Here is a 17,747-nt window from a genome sequence, read left to right as displayed (position 1 = left end):
ATTGCAAAAGTGATTTCGTTTGGCTTCGGTTTGGTTTATTTATTTTAATTTCATTTCATTTAACAGAAAACTTGACGAACCACAGAACACAGCCATTAGCCATCGGGTCATCAAATCACTGCTGTTTGGTTGGACACACGACCCATTGCAAACATTGTTGATTGAATTTTGTTTGGCTGACCACCACCACCACCACCAACAATGGCTGACCATTGGCGATCCAAACACAAACAAACAAAAAAACTTGTGGCGCGTGTCGATTTTGATGAATGATTTATATGGAAAGGTAGTAGGGTCAAATGTCCAGCTCGATTACAATTGAAAAAATAGTGATGTATTAGATGGATAACCACCAACCAAGCAGATGTAATTTTACCAAGACATATGGTCAGGATTTTTTGCTTTTTGGTCATCCGCACACACACACCTTGACACGAACTTTATGATGATGATGATCGATGCAAAGACTTTTTACCGGAAACTAATGTCAATGAGATTTCCATATGGGTATAATCATTTGCGCAGCACACAACAGATGTGCTCAGTCAGTCAGATTAGTTTAGTTTTCACATAGGAATTTTGCTTATCTTCATAAGATAAGTGAGTGATTCCAGAGGCGAATTGCCAAAGACAGAGAGGTGCTATGATGATGATGATGATTCTGCACCCAAACAACAGACAAACATCATTTATCATGATGCTTGAGAAAAGAATCATGAATTTGTTTTTGGTTGTTCTCCTCTTGACTTTTTAGGACAAACATGATATAGCAGGTTATTCGATTAATCGTGACCTTTATTAGTTGATTTTCAAAACACCTGACCTCGAAGAGGTACGCGCGCACACTTGAGAAATAATTATCGATATGGCGATAATAGCTTATGATAATAGATAACAAGATGCAATATGATGGTCAATTATTATTATGGTTAACAATAATTGGCTTGTCATCATCTTTCATCAGATATAAGTGGAGACTAATCTCCATTTATGGCATTTTCTTATTAAACAATCCCGATTTGAGATTTTTTCATTTTGTTCATTACTTTAGGCAATTATGTCTATAGATTTTATCTGTTGGCTGGCAATAAATTTTTTCGTAGCCAATCAAGTTGATTGGATCAACAACAAAAAATGTAGATATTGCAAATTTTGATCGATACATTTCGTGTATTAGATTGAATTGGATTGATTAATTGATGATCATAAATTGTCGACAGATTGACAAGCAACCATGAATAAACAAACAAAATTGACAGATTTGATTTGATTGTTATTTTGCAAGAATGGTTGCTAATGGGTTTTCGATTTAATGATGATGATGATATGCACAATAATAACCATATGGCCATGTTATGTATAAATATGGTATCCATCCAGTATGATGGCTTTCTTCAATCATCATCTTGACTGACAGAGATATCATCGCCACTGCTGTAACTTTTTATCCAGATGTTTTCATTTTGGTTTGGTTGCTAGAATAAATAACCAATATTTAGATAGTAAATGTTGTTGTGGATGATGATGATCCAAATATAAACCAAACGCAGATGTCTATGACCTTTACCATTACGATACAATGTAATTTTTTTCAGATTCTGAAATTCTGTGATTTTTCAGTTGTTTGATGGCACACTATATTAATCGAAGTTTGTCGGCAAATGTTTTTGATTGGAATTGATTCAACAGTCGATTTTGCTGTTGAGTTGAGTTGAAAATGACCACAAAAACATTAATCTACTGAATTTGTTTGGATTAAATATTTTGTTTTGTTTGGTTTGCATTGATGTAATGATTTTGCAATGATAATTGTTTATATCAAACTTTATACGGTCCATCAAAATTCGAATGATTTTGAAGATTCGAAAATTTTGAAAAGAATTTCCAACATTGATCGCTAGATGACGCCTAACAACATGAAGGATCATTTCGATCGGGTAACAATAGTCGCTATTCATCTGTTTTTATAAGGTCACTTTCTGCAGCAACTGTGATTTGTTGTGTGTTGGCCGCCTCAATTACGCGAATTATCATTTACTATCATTTATTGTTAACTTAGCGATTAAATATTCTTTGTTTTTGATGGCCCTCAATCTGATTCGTTCGAGCTTGCTGGCCGGCAAAGCTAGTGTCGGGGTATGTATTATGGCAAAGTTCTGTCTGATTGCATTCAATCGATGAATTAATGTTGTTGGAATAGGTTCGATATTCTCATCACGCGGCCCATAAGTTTAGTAATGCATTGAAAAGTGGTGGCCAAACAAATGTCACCGAACTGAGCAACGGAATTCGTGTGGCTACCGAACAGACTAATTCCCCATCGGCAACCGTTGGTGTATGGATTGATTCGGGCTGTTCGAGCGAACCCAAAGAGTTGAATGGTATTACTCATTTCATCGAACATCTTCTGTATCGAGGATCGAAAAATCGTGCCAAGAAACAACTCGAAAAAGATATGCATAGTTTGGGCGCCATCCTCAATTCCCACACACAACGAGATTCATCGGGTTTTTATATGACTTTGGCACCCAAAGATATGGCCAAAGCGGTCGAAATTCTTGCCGATCTGATTCAGAATCCGATCCTGAATGCGGATGAAATCGAATCGACTCGAAAATATATTCTCAACGAACTGAACGAATTGGAAAGTAATTATGAACAGGTCACCATGGATCATTTGCATTCGGTGGCCTATCAGCAGACACCGTTGGCACAATCGAAATATGGTCCCACTGCAAACATCGAACGATTCACCAAAGCCGATATTGAACGCGGTTTGGATCTCGTATTCAAAGGGCCACAAATGATTGTTGCTGCCAGTGGCCCAATCAATCATGATGAAATTTGCAAAGACAGCGAGAAGCATATGAAGAATGTGACAAACATTTTCGAGAAAAATATGATTCCAGGTTTGACGGCTAATCGTTATACCGGTAGTGACATTCGTGTTCGTGATGATTCGATGCCATGTGCCCATGTCGCCATTGCCGTGCAAGGACCTGGTTATTCGGATCCGGATTTTATTGCCATGGATGTTGCAGCATCTGTAAGTGCTTTTCTCTATTGATTGTTTGATTGATTGAATGATTAATTGGTTTGTTTGATGTGTGATTAGCTGATGGGTCGATGGGATCTGACGCATGGTGGTGGCATGAATGTGTCCTGTTATATGGGCATGGTTTCCAACATGGATCATTTGGCGCAATCATTTCAATCGTTCAATCTGAAATACAAGGATACGGCACTTTGGGGAAGTTACTTTGTTGGCGAGCGAATGCAATTGGAAGAGTTCATCTGGCATCTGCAGACACAATGGAAACGATTGTGTATCGAAGTGGCCAACAATGAAATCCGGATGGGCAAAAATACCCTGATGACCAATTTGATTTGTGAACGTGAAGGTTCGGCTAGCAATGCCAACAGCATTGCTACCGATATAATGCGATTTGGTCGTCGAATCACATTGGAAGAATGGGCCGAACGAATCAATCGAGTCAATTCGGCCAAGATCCATAGTTTGGGAGAGAATTTCATCTGGGATCGTTGTCCAGTGGTGGCAGCCGTTGGACCAGTGGAAAATCTTCCGCTCTATGAAGAACTAAGAATGAAAATGTCCTGGATTAAATATTAGATATAGCATATTTCTATGATAATGATGATGATGATGAAATAAATATTTGTAAATTATTTTATTCGATTCGACAGAAAAAACAAACAAAGAGAAATTGGTTTGGTGGAAAGGAATTTGTACATAATTACAGAATAGTGTTACATTATTTTTTGGTCAGTTTCGAATCAACAGCACGGTGACGATGCCCAGGACATATGCAGCGCAGATCTTGACATTGACTCCGACTTGTAGATAGCTATATTGAGATTGCTCGTGAGGCAACAGCAATATCATCAGACAAATGGCCAATGCAGTCCATATCAGATATTGATTGGAAGATGGATTCGGATGGTGAGGTGTGCGTTGATTGGCATCCATTCGGAAAGTCATCGATTTCGGTTCATTCAAGTCGTGAAAGTAATCATTTTTCAGTCTTTTTGAGGTGGTGCTCATCACTGATTGCTGTTGGTCATCTGGCCTGTACGCTACCCGTACAGTTTTTTCACCCAATTTTTTCTCTTTTGAATAGATTTTGATAAGAAATTTTTCCTCGACAATCGTTTTGTCCAACAAAGTGATTAATCTGTTCAATAATGAATAACAATGAGGATAAGCAAAGTGAGACCGTGAGAGAGAGATAAAGACTTACACATCCAAAGAATGTCGTGAGAGAATATCGCCATGTGTTGCCGACAATATGAATGCATCCGGACGGGTTGATTTGACTGGTGGTGCGAAACAAGAGAATGGGTGATGTGAGAGCAAAGAGTTACAAATACTTACAAGTAAAAGTAATGGTAAAATCATATGGATTGAATATGGTCAATGTTTGTGGTTGCTGAGCATCATTTTGGAATTCGATTTCGTGTTGATTGATGAATACAAACGAACTCATGGTTTGCAAGCAAATAATATCATTCACTCATCACAGTCACCATCGATTCAATTGAATTAATCGATCAATGACGACGCATCAACGACGCATATGACTTTTTGTTGTTTTGTTGTTGCCCAAATGCAGAACAGTCCTGCAGGATTTGTACGTTGTGAGCGCGCGCGTATGGCATTTTCGATCACGTGATCCAGGTAGTGCAATAGCATTGAATATTGAATATTGAATATTGAAATGATATTCATTTATTAGACTAATTTGATTAAATTGTCCCTATTAATTATCAAAAAATAACATCAATTTTGTTTGATTGATTAGCTCACAGCTTTCAAGTGGGGTGAGTGTGAATGTGAATGGGGGTGAGAGGTGAGAGGTTAGATGATGGTGGATATCAATTCGTGACAAAGATTTTGATATTGCGAGGCATCGCCGGAAACATGTTTGAGAATAAGTTTCTGCTGTAACTGATTCCACTCGATGGAAATATGCAGCTGAGTGTGGCCATAATTGAGGACGTGATGTTGTCGACAATTGGTAAGCTGATGCTGGTCATGACCAAAATGACTAAGTAATTTGGCCGCTGTTTTCCTGTCATTGATGCATATCGACCCGGAATCGGTGGTGGTCAGTTGTTTGCTGTTGTTCAGCACACACGGTACGCTTGTGTAATGCGAGAATGGCGATTGTTGTTGTTGTTGTTGGCTGTCGAAACAGGCATCGGAAAGATGATCGTCGTTGATGAGATTGGGATATGAAGGATAGTTGGCTATCGCTTGATGCGAATGGTGGCTCGCATCCATAATGCATTTGGCAGCTGATTCCAATGCTAGGCATGGAAAGAAAGAGATTAGCCGTTACTTCATCACTATGACAGACATTTATTATGATATTAATAATATTCAAGGCACGAGGAAAGGGTGGTTCATTCAATATAACGAAATAACATAACAATTGTGTTTATAACAAGGGCATTCTTCATTCATGATGGAATCGAATGGTCTAGCATCGCTACAATATCTGCAATCAAACGAAAAGTAAACAAATCGGTCATTCTCTCAGTCTGTGCAGGTGAGGGGATACGGGTCGTGGTGATTGGAGGTGGTGATTAGAGGTGGTGGTGGGCAGCGATACTCACTTTCATCATTGCGCCAACGATGCAGACGATTGAATAGAAGGTCGGCGGCAGTCACCTTGCTGCTGACGTTGGAATCTTGATCCAAATTGGGATGAGAGTTGGCCAACTGGAAATCGATCGGCGGCGGAAGGATGGGGAATTGCGAGGCTCCCAATTCATCGGTCACCGATATGGATGGTGTGGCGTGATTGGGTGATGTGACTGGCGACGATCTGAATGACTGAGGAGGCGTGATTAACGGAACTGACGAACCAGTTGCATGTCTGCATGGATGCGGGTTGTTTGATTTGTTGTGCACTAGCATCGTAGCATCATGTTGTTGGACATCAGTTTTGTGGATTTCTTCACTGATCTGAGGCAAGGTTAGAGGTGGCGATGACGGTGGCAGTGATGATGATGTGTTCGATGAATTGGGTTTTGCTCCAGCTGCAAGGTGATTGCCATGAATCGGCGAAGCGTGTAACGATGGTGGCGACGATACACACAGAGCTCTCAATTCATTCTGCAAGAATGGTATCGATATCTGTTGCTGATGAGGATGAGGATGATGATGATTGAAGATGCCGGCCGTCGATCCATCCGAAGCTCTTCTCCGTGATCTTCCCCGGAAAAAAATCAATCAGTTAATTGGGAAAAGTTCAATTTGCGATTGGCGACTTACCTTTCGGCGTTCAGATTGGCCTGAGCAAGTTGCATTCGTCGTTGACGGGAAATCAATTCATTGGTGTCGGTGAGTGAATGGCGTTTGCGTTTGATGTAGCTGATTGGAGGTGATGTTTGTGCATGTGAAGCGATCGGTTTGTTAGTGGTCGATTTCGCTGTCGGCGACGATGACGTTGGTGATGATGATGTTGTTGGGCCATCCGAATGTGTGGTTCGCGCATAGTTGGCCTGGCCATCGGATGCTCGTCGAACCATGTTGTTGTTGGCCAATAACAGTACCGGTGGCGGTTTCAATAGATCCATAGTTAACGGATAGTTGGGAGGTGCCAGAGGAAGATTACACATTGGAGGAGCCATGGTTGTCGGTGCAGTGATGGCCGGCGGCGTGAGAAACAAGGTCGGTGTGACCATCGTACCATGGATAGGACCACCATGAACACCATGACTGTCGGATGCATTGGCATCGGGACAAGTGTGACGACGAACTTGCGAAACAGTGGGCGCCAGACTGGTGGGCGTTGGTTCCCGTTCAACAATACCGGTAGTAATACTTGATTTACGTTGATTAGTGGACGGAACGATCGGTAACAGTGGTGGTGAAGGCGGGGCCGATAAAGTTGCCGAACAATGACTAGAATCATTGACAAGACTGTACAGTGCGTAGTGGTCATCGAAGCAACGGTTTCGGATCGATGATAATACCGTTTCCGCATCGACATCCAATTCGGATGCGATCCATTCCACCAACGAGTTATCCACATCATTGCTGTTATCGTTGTCATCGGTGTCGATGTGGACGTTTTTCAGTCTATCACTTAGCTTTTCCGATTCGCTTGATTGATGGCGGGATTGCTGTTGAGACATCATCCATCGATGTTGTTTGATCTGATTCAGGGTGAATCGTTTTTCCGGATCGATCACCATCATATGGCGGATGAGGTGTTCACAATCCAGCGACATGAAGAATGGTATGCGGAATTTGCCGGAAAGAACCCTTGTTTTGAGCGATTGCAATGTGTTGCCATCGAAGGGAAGTGCGCCACAAACCAGAACATAGAGAACGACACCCAGTGACCAGATATCGGCCTTAGGGCCATTGTATTGCTTGCCTTCGAACAGTTCCGGAGCTGCATATGGTGGTGAGCCACACCAGGTGGACAGGAAAGATTGGTTCGAATAATAATTGGAGAAACCGAAATCGGCCAATTTCACACAACGAAGATCGGATGTGAACAACAGATTCTCGGCTTTCAGATCACGATGAACGATTCCGTTCGAATGAAGATATTTTACAGCGTCCACTATTTGATGGAAATAGAACCGGGAATTCGATTCGGACATGGCTCCTTTGTTTTTGAGATGTTCGAACAGTTCGCCGCCTTCGCAGTATTCGGTGACCAGCATGACATGTCGATCGGATTGCATCACCTGATAGAGCCGGACAATATTGCGATGCGATCCGACGCGCTTCATGATGTCGATTTCGCGATTCAATTTGCGTAATTGGTCGGCTTCCAACGATTTGCGGGATATCACTTTGATGGCTACCTCTAGATTGATGATTGTGTGGCGAGCCAACTTGACAACGGCGAAATTGCCTTTCCCTGGTAAAGAGAAGAGTGGTGATTGGAGAGTGGAGAATGGTGGTGATAATGTCAACTTACCGATAGTTTTGAGCATTTCGTAGCAGCCAACTCGAGTCGGGATGCCATTCTCGTCAGTCATGGCTTGGGGTTTGCGTTTTGGTTTTGTTTGGATAATGATTCTGACTCAATAATTGAAAAGAGATTCGATAGTCACAATCATGATAATCACAACGATCATTAACTAATGTTATGTTCAGTCAGTGTGTTGTGTGTTTAGTGTTCAGTGTTCAGTTGAGAGTGTTGTTGGATTGGCAATGGAATGAAATGATCAGTTGAAACTGCCATTCATGACGAAGCAATGACGAAGAATGTGTTGGTTGATTCTCATATGTGTTACAGATGATTTTCACAACACCAATCAATCAATCTTTCTCACCATCATCGACAATTTCACCCCGAAAATGCCACAGACACAAAATACGAGATGATAAACAATATAGACACACACAGAGAGAGAGTTGTTTCGCTCTTTAATAATGAGGATGGCCAAAGGGGAGAGAAGATGGCAGTGTCTGTGTACGTATGTGTATGAAACGGGATTCGATTCCAAGCAAGCAAACAGAGCGAGAGATGAGTGGCGAATGACGCCAATCGTGGGCTATATGTTGATGGCAATGCGCAGATATGATCCATAAATGAATATACATGCTAAGTGTGTATAGGTATTGAGAGATGCGCCGCATCGTTCATCATAGAATTATGATTGGATGCTTTTTTCCTATGACGAAACATGGATGCATGTTTGCATCGATTGGCCATCAGAGGGGGCATTCACTGATCAAGAAAGAATTGCAAACGAAAGTTGACTTTAATTATTCAATGAAACAAAGATGTCAAAAACAATACAAAGAGACTAATTTTTTAGCAAGAGTGACAGACATTGAGAAGGGAAAGATAAACGTTGTATGTTTTGCTCATGTTGTGTTGAAGGTAAGAAAATATTATGAAATAGGTAAAATACAAAATTTTTCCATTTTTGATTAACACTATAGATGTATTTACTGGTTGCTTGCTGGTAATTCTTCCTTTTCCCCATCGTTATCGTTAGACCGGATCGTTGTGTGTTTGGTGGTAGTTGATTGTTGGATTGATTCAATGGTATGGTTGGTTGGTGATCGCGATCGATGTGTGTGTGTGTTGTTTGGTGATGAGAGTGATATATATTAGTTGTTCAATTGTTATCGGCATTTTCGGTTTGTGCTTCGGCAACATATAGAGTAGGATCAATAACTTTGGGTATCGGTTTGATGGTGGTGTTTAGTTCGGCTTCGATCTTGTGTAACAAATCACGATCTTCGTAGGTAATCAAATTGATGGCAATGCCCAGATGTCCGAATCGACCCGAACGACCGATACGATGCAGATAGGTTTCGGCCATCTTGGGGAAATCGAAGTTGATGACGACATTGACCGCCTGAATGTCGATGCCACGAGTAAAGAGATCACTGCATACAAGATTACGGCAAAGACCTTTGCGGAAGTCATGGAACACACGGTTTCGGTGTGGTTGTGACATACGAGCATGAATGTAATAACACGAATATCCAAGTTCGGCAATCTTCTTGGCTAGCAATTCCACTCTTTGGGTCGAATTACAGAAGATGATCGATTGATTTATCTGAAGCTTCGAGAACAATGTGTTCAAACAGTGCACCTTTTGTCGTTCCTGCACGAACGCATAGTATTGGGTCACACCTTTCAGGGTTAATTCTTCCATCAGATTTATTTCGTGCGGGTTTTTCAGATGCATCTGCATGAAGCGCTCCACTGTGATTGGAAATGTTGCCGAAAACAGTAAGATCTGTCGTTCTTCGGGCAGATGCGATATCAGTGTATCGAGCATACCCTGGAAATCCTGACCCAAAAGCTTGTCCGCTTCATCCAGCACGAAATATCTGCATTGCGACAACGAGGCAACCTGTCTCAAGTGAACAAGCAATCAGTCAATTTAGTGTTGGCAAATTGACAAACAGTACCTTTTTTTCGACCAAGTCGAGAATACGCCCAGGAGTGGCCACCACTACATGAACGTTTTCGTAGATACGCATTATGTCATCTTTGAGGTTCGTTCCACCAGTGGTCACCATGACACGCACACCCAAGTGTCGGCCCAGTTCCATGCAGATGTTTGATGTTTGCATAGCCAATTCACGCGTCGGCACCACCACCAAAGCCTGGATAGCATTATTGTTAACGTTGATCTTTTGCAACAAAGGAATCGTGTAGGCACCGGTTTTTCCGGTACCGTTTTTAGCTCGAGCCAATATGTCGATGCCGAGCAGGGCGACTGGTATGGCTGATTCCTGAATGGGCGACGGTTTTTCCCAGCCTTGTTCGAATATGCCCATCAATAGTTCTCGTTTTAGACAGAATTCTTCGAAATCGGTGCCACGTGTGGATGTAACATCCGATGTTTTGATGCGGTTATCTTTCGGTGGAACCTTGAGCTTGGCCTTCCAATCATTGCTGCTGCTGCTACTAATCAATCACACAATCAATACGATTCATCAATTTCTAAGTGCACTTACTTGATTCCGTTATTGGCATGATTATTGTTGGACATTGTTAACGTTGCGTTCGTTGCCATACCAATCGTGAGAGAGATTGAATGAAGTGATTCGAAACAAACAAAATATAGGAAATATAAATTGATCTTGGTCAAAAATTTGGAAAAAAACGTAGAAAGACTTGATCTAGAGACACAAAATAAACAAATTGGTTGCGGGCACAATTTTCACCGATCAATTTATATGGAAAAAATGAAGATCAATTTGATCAATTTGATTTGATGATTCAAATCGAATTAGTTGACAATTAATTGACACACTACTTTGCTTCAAACAATGAATCGTATGGTTTGGTTTTGATAATTCAGTGTCAAAGTGTTTGTTGTTTTATTTTTGTTTTACAAGAATAACAATGTTTTGTCTGATTGAAAAAACGAAATTGTATCAAAATCAATGATTTTTTTGTTATCGCACTTTATTCACCATCATCGTATCGTGAGTGAATTGGAGAGAGAAAGAGAGAAAGAAAGAAAGCTGCTATGTCAGTTAGTTTCAGTTTTAGTATACAACAATACAATGGGCATTGATGTAAAACACGCTGTGTGCCGAGTTCTGTGCTGCTCAACATTTTCTTTCTTTCTTTCTTTCGGCGCTCCATGTCAGTATTGCGCTTGCGTCGTTTTTTTGTTGTATGTGTAACGTTCATCCCCATTCAATGCATTTCATTCTTCAATGGCTACTCGAACGGAGATCAGTCAATAGTGGCAGCACTGTCTTTGTTTGACTGTTACTAGCAATCGATGGCAAAAGATGGCACTACCTGCATCGTTGAATTTTTGTTGCAACCCTTTGATTACCAGTCTGAATGAGCTTGAAATTCCAGTTTTATTCATTTGTCTGATTAATTCGTTCATTCGAATTTGGTTAGTGTGATGGTTGTCGTCAAATCAAACTACAATTAAAAGGGATGATTATTGAAGGGAAAGGCATAGAGAGAGATGGAGAGAAAAGCACATCTGTGTTGATTGGCAGTGATAATGATTAGCACAATAGAGATAGAGTAATGTAATGTTAGAATGATCAATTTATCCATTATGGACATTAATCTGTGTATTTGGGAAATTGCCATGGAGAATGGTGATTTGATGATGATGGCATTATCATCATGTTATTGTCTGGATGTCATTTCAAACAAACAAACCAAACTAATGCTGATTGAGATTTGAGAATGACCATAGTGTGTGATTTGCTCTAGTTTGTTTTTTGTTTGATTCGAATTGGATTAGCATTGCATTGGGAGAGAGAAAAATGAATGAATTTAGTCATCATGATAGTTGTTAGTGTGTGTGGATCGATGATTATATGAATGAACCATACCTGGCCATCAAAAACGTACATGATTTGTTTAGTTGGTTGTAGGCGGGATCTAGATTTGTCCAAAATAAATGATCATTCCATTCATTCATTCATTCATTCATTCATTTCTTTTATTGATGGTGGTTCAAGTCGGCCAGGCAGGCAGTGTGTGTGTGAAATGCCCTAAGGATCGTCGTCAACAAGAAAAAAGTGATCAAAACAGTGTGATGGTATGTCGTCTGTATGAGAACGAAGTTCAGGTAACAACAACAGCCAAAAAGTGATCAGTGTAAGTTTTGACTGCAAACCGATCGAATCGAATGTTCAAGTGTGAAATCAGTGCAGATTGAATTTGATCAAAGTGAAACATTAGTGATGTGATCCATTTCATCATCGATATCCATTTCATACATTGTTTGTTTGATTAGTGTTTGAATGATTCTCTGTTTCCGGCCAAAATGATGAATGGCAGTGTGTTTTCCATGCAAGTGATCGCCTTTTTGGTGATGACTGTGTGGATTGTAGTTGGTCGATCGAGTCCGATTAATAAATGTCAGAATGTGAGACAAATGTATCAGTTATCAGCGCATCATCACCATCATCCGAATCACAATCATCATCATCCTCATGCTCAACGATCTCAACAATTGAATTGTGAAGCGAGTGCCAATCCATCCAGTTGTTGTCATGGTTTGGACGATAATATCGCAGCGAAAGCTTCCGATGACTTCGAAGGCCAATTGGAAGCCGTGTTAAAGATGTCGACATTTGAAAACCACTTCATCGGATACTATAACCGTATCCACCGCAAATTGGAACGAATTCTCAACGATACCATCGCCGACATTGATGAATATTTCGGTCCGAATCAGGATCGCATTGTGCAGGCGAATCGCCAGCTTGTCGAATTGATTCGTGGTGTCATTTTCGAATCGAAGCATTTGACGCCCGTTCAATTGGACGATCACATTGATCATCTATTGGAAGCCATTTTCATTGGTGTTCTGCAGCAAACTCATGTAAGTGTTTCCCAATGACAGTAATAATGATGATAACATGGAACATTGAATAGGAAAACAAATTTCCCAGCGAATATGAATCATGTCTGCTGAACACGATGAAGGATTCGGACATTCTTGGCAAAACTCGTGAAGAAATGTTGTTTCGTTTCAGCCGTACAATCGATATGGCCAGGTATGTATCGAGTATTTTGCCACATTCCACAATAGGGTTGTAGAACACACACAATGACTGCAGCAGTAACATTGCACACATTTAATCACTGCAAAGGTAATGGCCATCGGCCAAATCCGGTCCTTTTCAACAACAACATTCTTCAACAACAAAGACCAGCTTGCGCTTGTGTGTGAGAGGAGAGAGAGAGAGGAAAGTTTTTCAGCAATCCAATAATCATTGAAGACATGCATACCTGGAATGCCATTGCCAGTCAGAGTGGAGAGTGAAATTCATTCATTGCTGGTGGTGGTGTTGGTCATGGTCAAAGGTCATTATTGGTGAATGAATGAATCAATTTGAGAATGGAATGAGAAGCTCTCACCTATATTGTGATTATTATGATCAATCAATCAATGACTCAGTGACTGAATGAATGTATGAATGAATGAGACTAATCCGGATCTAACCAATGTTTTTTCTTTTTTTCTTTATTTTGCCTAATGATATAGCCTGATTGTACATTCATTAGAAAATTCATTACAATTAATCAATCAAACGAGCGAGATTAAGACAATCAAACCGGATTGCATCAGACAATTATCACGATCATTTCACTGCTGGCAATGTGCCACCGCAACAAATTGGCCATCCATAATCGGCACATGTGCATCATCCTGTCGACAAACAATGCAACAATGTCTTCAACAAACGCATCTCCAACGATTGGATTCCACCATCAAGACATTGCATCGTTCATATCAACAACTAGTCAACCTGATGGTCAACTATTTCAACCCGGAGATATTAATGTCATCACATCGACAATCCATCCAGCAGGCGCAGCAATGGATACGATCCAAGAATGACAAAATAGCCAAAAATGTAAGCATATTCATCCGATAGATATGTTGAGAGTGTCATGATTATTATTATCATTTCGTGCGTGGGCTTGTCTCGACGTCGGTGGTGTTCAGCACTGTTCAGTTCAGCACTGTTGGCTCACTCATTTCCAATGGAATGCCGGAATCAATGAAAAGACACAGTGTGGTGGTGTGAGAAGCAGAGAGTGTCCTGTTTGTGTGTAGTGTGTACCTTGACCTGACCCCCGAACCAACAACAGGCCGGATTCGATTCTGTTGATATCAGGTTTTCTCTCTCCCTTTTTCTTTGTTTGGTTTGGTGAAAAAATTTGCTGCCGGCCTTTTCTTTAAACTTTGTCGAGATAGTCGTCATTGGTAATGATTATTTTCGTAAGTTGAACGTTTTCTTCAACAGTGGTGGTGTGGTATTTGTTAACACTGTCATTAACCACCTGGCGTGTGAAGAGGGTTAAATTGAAATTGAAGTGGAGTGAAATTGAAGTGAAATGTGAAATGTGAAATGTGAATATGTGAATGTTTGTTGATGATGATGATCATATAAGTTTCCCACTAAGAATGACCAATTAACCCTGTTTACCTTGTTAGGCTCGAATTGCTTGTGGCTCATTGAAACGATACTTCCGTAGCGCGGGCATCGTTATGGCGACTGGGAAGAGTGGAGGAAACGCCTACGATTTTTATAATTATTCATCAACAACATCCAGCCCAGCCAATGACCATTTGGATGACAACATTAATGCTCAATACAGTCTCTATGTATCGATTCAATCGATGGCTCACCTTTTCGCCAAACACAAGGACATGTTTGCCCAGTAAGTTCTCTTTCTCTGCTAAGTTCATTGTCAATCAAAATAACATATTTGTCTATTTGCTCCAGTTTGGATGACAAAATGTGTGGTCAGTACAGTGATGAGAATTGCTGGAATGGAAGTCATACGGTCAGGTGAGTCAAGATGACATGCTAATCAGGATGATCAACTGATTTAATTTTGTTTGCAGTTCATACCAGGGCAAACAACATCAATCATCAATATCGTTGGCAAATGCCAATAAGAGCGATGATGCCATGATCATCACCTTACATGATAGGGTGAAACAATCGGAAACCACCATACAGGAATTGCTAATCCACAATCAACGTTCATCAAGATTTAGTCAATCAATGGCGAACGATCAACAGGTCGTCGACGATACCGACAATGATCAGCCGGACGATGGTAGTGGAGATGGCAGTGGCGCGAATCCAATGTATGACGATGAAGATTACAATTACCAGGAAAGCTCGGGCCATTTACCACGGCTGTCCGATCATGATGATCAACAACACGAGACGGCCAGCAGTACGGATGATACGATCAGTACGGCCGATATAATTATCGACCCGATCAACAAAGTAGTGATGGCTAGCAACCCGAAACAACATGCGGACAGTTCGGCAATGCGAATGGCCATAATGCCCAACCTGATTGGCATGCTGATATTATCGTATTCGTTGTGGTTGATCGCTATTTAGGGTTTTTGTTTCACTTTCTGTTGTTGTGTTGAAAACACTGTGATATATTGTAAATAATGTTAAATGGATTGAAAAAGAAGCCATGTTTGTTATGTATGTTGTTTACGACGATGATTCGAATATTGATCATTAAAAAAGATGTAATCAATTTATTAGTTTTATTTATGATTGGAATTTGGCATTTGTTGCTGTGGCATGATGATGCTGATATGGTTATAATCTTATCGGAATCGTGCCCAAAAAGGCACATTATGGTTGCCAGTCACGATGTTGATTATAATTTTTGAATAGGCATCATTCGTTTGAATGGTGTGTTTGTGTAATCAATGTAATCTTGCGTCACATTCGTGCCCTGTTGCAATGTTGTAACAAATTGGGTGAAATGGGGCTGTAGATGGTGTGTGTTGTATTGGATAAATAACATTTTGCACTCTGATCAATGTTTCAATTCATGATTGATTGATTGATTGTTCATTCGATGATGATTTGGCCACTATATAAATATTGACTAGAAAGCCAACAATTTTGTCAGTCAAACATCCAATCATGTATTGCTCCAATCAGACTAGCGTCATTACGAAAAATGTCCAGCATGAATCGAGTCAGTACGGCCATTATGATGATCAGCGATCATCCATATCGTATTCCTCACCAGCATCGCCATCCGCCTCATCATCCTCATCCTCATGCACATCATCGTCATCAATATTATCGACAACATTCGAACAGTGTCCAGACATGTCTCTAATGACCACCACCTATGATGCCAACAAACGAAAAAGACAACCGATACCGGTGCCCAGCGAAAACAAAGACGATGCGTAAGTAGCGGATCTAATGATGATCGTTGCCTGTACTAATACTGCTTTCAATAGATATTGGGAACGTCGTCGACGTAATAATGAATCAGCGAAACGATCACGAGAAAGTCGCCGACGCAAAGAAATGCAAACAACCATAAGCATCATGGTTCTGAAACAGGAAAATGTGAAACTAAGAGCCGAAGTGAATTTCCTGAGAGAAGAATTGAATCGTGTTCGTCGCAATGATTTGCTACAGTATTTCATGCTCAATCATAAAAGCGCCCAATCATAATATTTTTACTCAATAAAATTGACACCCTTCATCAAATCCAATTTAGACATTGCTTTTTGTTGGTTTTAATAGTTTTCAATGCAAGTGTGTGTGGTGTATGTATGTGGATGATAGACAATTTGAACCGAAATCCGGTGTTTGACGAAAAAATTTCAACATTTCACAGTTTTGAATAACAGGTGTATCGTGTGTGTGTGTGTGTGTTGGATGTTTGTGTGTAATTAAAAAAATTTGATAAATCATCAACGTTGAAATCGAGACATGTATCAATGAATCAATACAATATAAATAATGTTATTGTTAGAATAACCATAACCAAACAGCTCTGGGGCAAGATGGGTTTTTTCCGGTGTGTTTATGTCATTTGGATAGAGAAAGAATGCTGTTTGAATGGCTGGATCGTGGGCGTTGGTTGGTGAGTGTTTGAGCAACTCTCCTCCGATTACAAGATGGTACACCTCTTTCTGCGTCTTTTTTTCGATTGTAAAGCTGCACGGGTAGCCACTTCGAACACTTCTCGGACACCGTCTTTGGTTTTGGCACTACATTCCAGATAGCCAAAAGCATTAATCTTTTCTGCCATAGCTTTGCCTTCTTCGGTCGATACGGTTTTGATTTTGGACTTGACGGTATAAGGATCGTTTCGCAAATCTTTTTTGTTGCCAACCAAAATGACGGGTACATTGGGACAGAAATGTCGAACTTCGGGTGACCATTTTTCTGGAATATTCTCCAATGAATCAGGACTGTCAATACTGAAGCACATCAAAATAACATCGGTGTCTGGGTAGGATAATGGTCGAAGACGATCATAATCTTCTTGGCCAGCCGTATCCCAAAGAGCCAATTCCACCTGATTGAGTTTGAGTTTTATTCATTCCATTCAATTCAATCAGTGTCACACAACAACATACCTGTTTGCCGTCCACTTCGATGTCGGCCACGTAATTCTCGAAAACAGTGGGCACATAGAATTCGGGGAATTGATCTTTGCTGAAAACAATCAACAGACATGTTTTACCACAAGCACCATCGCCAACAATCACCAGTTTCTTTCGAATGGATGCCATTATTGATGTACGATTTTTCTCTCTATGATTCGATTGATTTGCAAAACGAATGATTTCACCACACAATCCCAACTAGTCATCAAATTCGATCCAACAATCTCTTGTGTTAATTAAGAGTCAATTTGGCTCAATTATGTCAAACAAATGGAAAAACAAGGATGCAAGAACTTTGGGCTTACAGCATTAATGGCAATCATGAAAAC

General features: G+C 40.5%; 7 protein-coding genes across 9 annotated transcripts; 3 read left to right on the top strand and 4 right to left on the bottom strand.

Annotated features, from left to right (window-relative positions):
- Nucleotides 1-1,961: 1,961 nt before the first annotated feature.
- On the top strand, nt 1,962-3,692 carry LOC113796329 (cytochrome b-c1 complex subunit 1, mitochondrial-like). The gene is made up of 3 exons (XM_027346579.2): nt 1,962-2,136; nt 2,201-3,046; nt 3,116-3,692. The coding sequence occupies exons 1-3, from the start codon at nt 2,083-2,085 to the stop codon at nt 3,629-3,631; spliced, it is 1,416 nt and encodes a 471-aa protein (XP_027202380.2). The 5' UTR covers nt 1,962-2,082; the 3' UTR covers nt 3,632-3,692.
- LOC113796333 (motile sperm domain-containing protein 1-like) lies at nt 3,671-4,639 on the bottom strand. Its single transcript, XM_027346587.2, has 3 exons — nt 4,394-4,639; nt 4,260-4,335; nt 3,671-4,193 (listed from the first exon to the last, which is right to left on the bottom strand). Exons 1-3 carry the CDS (start codon nt 4,503-4,505, stop codon nt 3,785-3,787), a joined length of 597 nt encoding a protein of 198 aa, XP_027202388.1. The 5' UTR covers nt 4,506-4,639; the 3' UTR covers nt 3,671-3,784.
- Nucleotides 4,640-4,724: 85 nt separating this feature from the next.
- LOC113796328 (uncharacterized) lies at nt 4,725-8,600 on the bottom strand. Of its 2 annotated transcripts, none has more exons than XM_027346577.2 (4): nt 7,965-8,600; nt 6,299-7,904; nt 5,638-6,236; nt 4,725-5,328 (listed from the first exon to the last, which is right to left on the bottom strand). In XM_027346577.2, exons 1-4 carry the CDS (start codon nt 8,023-8,025, stop codon nt 4,877-4,879), a joined length of 2,718 nt encoding a protein of 905 aa, XP_027202378.2. In that variant the 5' UTR covers nt 8,026-8,600; the 3' UTR covers nt 4,725-4,876. The 2 variants fall into 2 exon arrangements, with proteins under 2 accessions (XP_027202378.2, XP_027202379.2); XM_027346578.2 differs by lacking the exon at nt 4,725-5,328 and adding an exon at nt 5,361-5,519.
- A 135-nt stretch (nt 8,601-8,735) lies between these two features.
- Nucleotides 8,736-10,935, bottom strand: me31B (ATP-dependent RNA helicase me31b). 2 transcript variants are annotated; one of them, XM_027346584.2, is made up of 3 exons: nt 10,475-10,935; nt 9,923-10,424; nt 8,736-9,864 (listed from the first exon to the last, which is right to left on the bottom strand). In XM_027346584.2, exons 1-3 carry the CDS (start codon nt 10,531-10,533, stop codon nt 9,118-9,120), a joined length of 1,308 nt encoding a protein of 435 aa, XP_027202385.1. In that variant the 5' UTR covers nt 10,534-10,935; the 3' UTR covers nt 8,736-9,117. The 2 variants fall into 2 exon arrangements, with proteins under 2 accessions (XP_027202385.1, XP_027202386.1); XM_027346585.2 differs by having other exon boundaries at nt 9,923-10,421.
- Nucleotides 10,936-11,412: 477 nt separating this feature from the next.
- LOC113796312 (uncharacterized) lies at nt 11,413-15,540 on the top strand. The gene is made up of 6 exons (XM_027346554.2): nt 11,413-12,828; nt 12,882-13,003; nt 13,495-13,867; nt 14,452-14,678; nt 14,744-14,809; nt 14,866-15,540. The coding sequence occupies exons 1-6, from the start codon at nt 12,268-12,270 to the stop codon at nt 15,377-15,379; spliced, it is 1,863 nt and encodes a 620-aa protein (XP_027202355.2). The 5' UTR covers nt 11,413-12,267; the 3' UTR covers nt 15,380-15,540.
- Nucleotides 15,541-15,686: 146 nt separating this feature from the next.
- LOC113796313 (uncharacterized) lies at nt 15,687-16,515 on the top strand. The gene is made up of 2 exons (XM_027346555.2): nt 15,687-16,200; nt 16,255-16,515. The coding sequence occupies exons 1-2, from the start codon at nt 15,926-15,928 to the stop codon at nt 16,472-16,474; spliced, it is 495 nt and encodes a 164-aa protein (XP_027202356.1). The 5' UTR covers nt 15,687-15,925; the 3' UTR covers nt 16,475-16,515.
- On the bottom strand, nt 16,511-17,738 carry Rho1 (ras-like GTP-binding protein Rho1). The gene is made up of 2 exons (XM_027346588.2): nt 17,389-17,738; nt 16,511-17,327 (listed from the first exon to the last, which is right to left on the bottom strand). Exons 1-2 carry the CDS (start codon nt 17,542-17,544, stop codon nt 16,917-16,919), a joined length of 567 nt encoding a protein of 188 aa, XP_027202389.1. The 5' UTR covers nt 17,545-17,738; the 3' UTR covers nt 16,511-16,916.
- Between the last annotated feature and the right edge of the window lie 9 nt (nt 17,739-17,747).

This window comes from Dermatophagoides pteronyssinus, unplaced genomic scaffold, assembly GCF_027571235.1.
Source record: "Dermatophagoides pteronyssinus isolate colony J.1.1.1.1 unplaced genomic scaffold, Derpt_VIB-CSIC_2022.12 sq0006, whole genome shotgun sequence".
NCBI classification, from domain to species: domain Eukaryota; kingdom Metazoa; phylum Arthropoda; class Arachnida; order Sarcoptiformes; family Pyroglyphidae; genus Dermatophagoides; species Dermatophagoides pteronyssinus.
The sequence above is the reverse complement of the archived record's forward strand: the minus strand, read 5'-3'. Positions and strand labels throughout refer to the sequence as shown.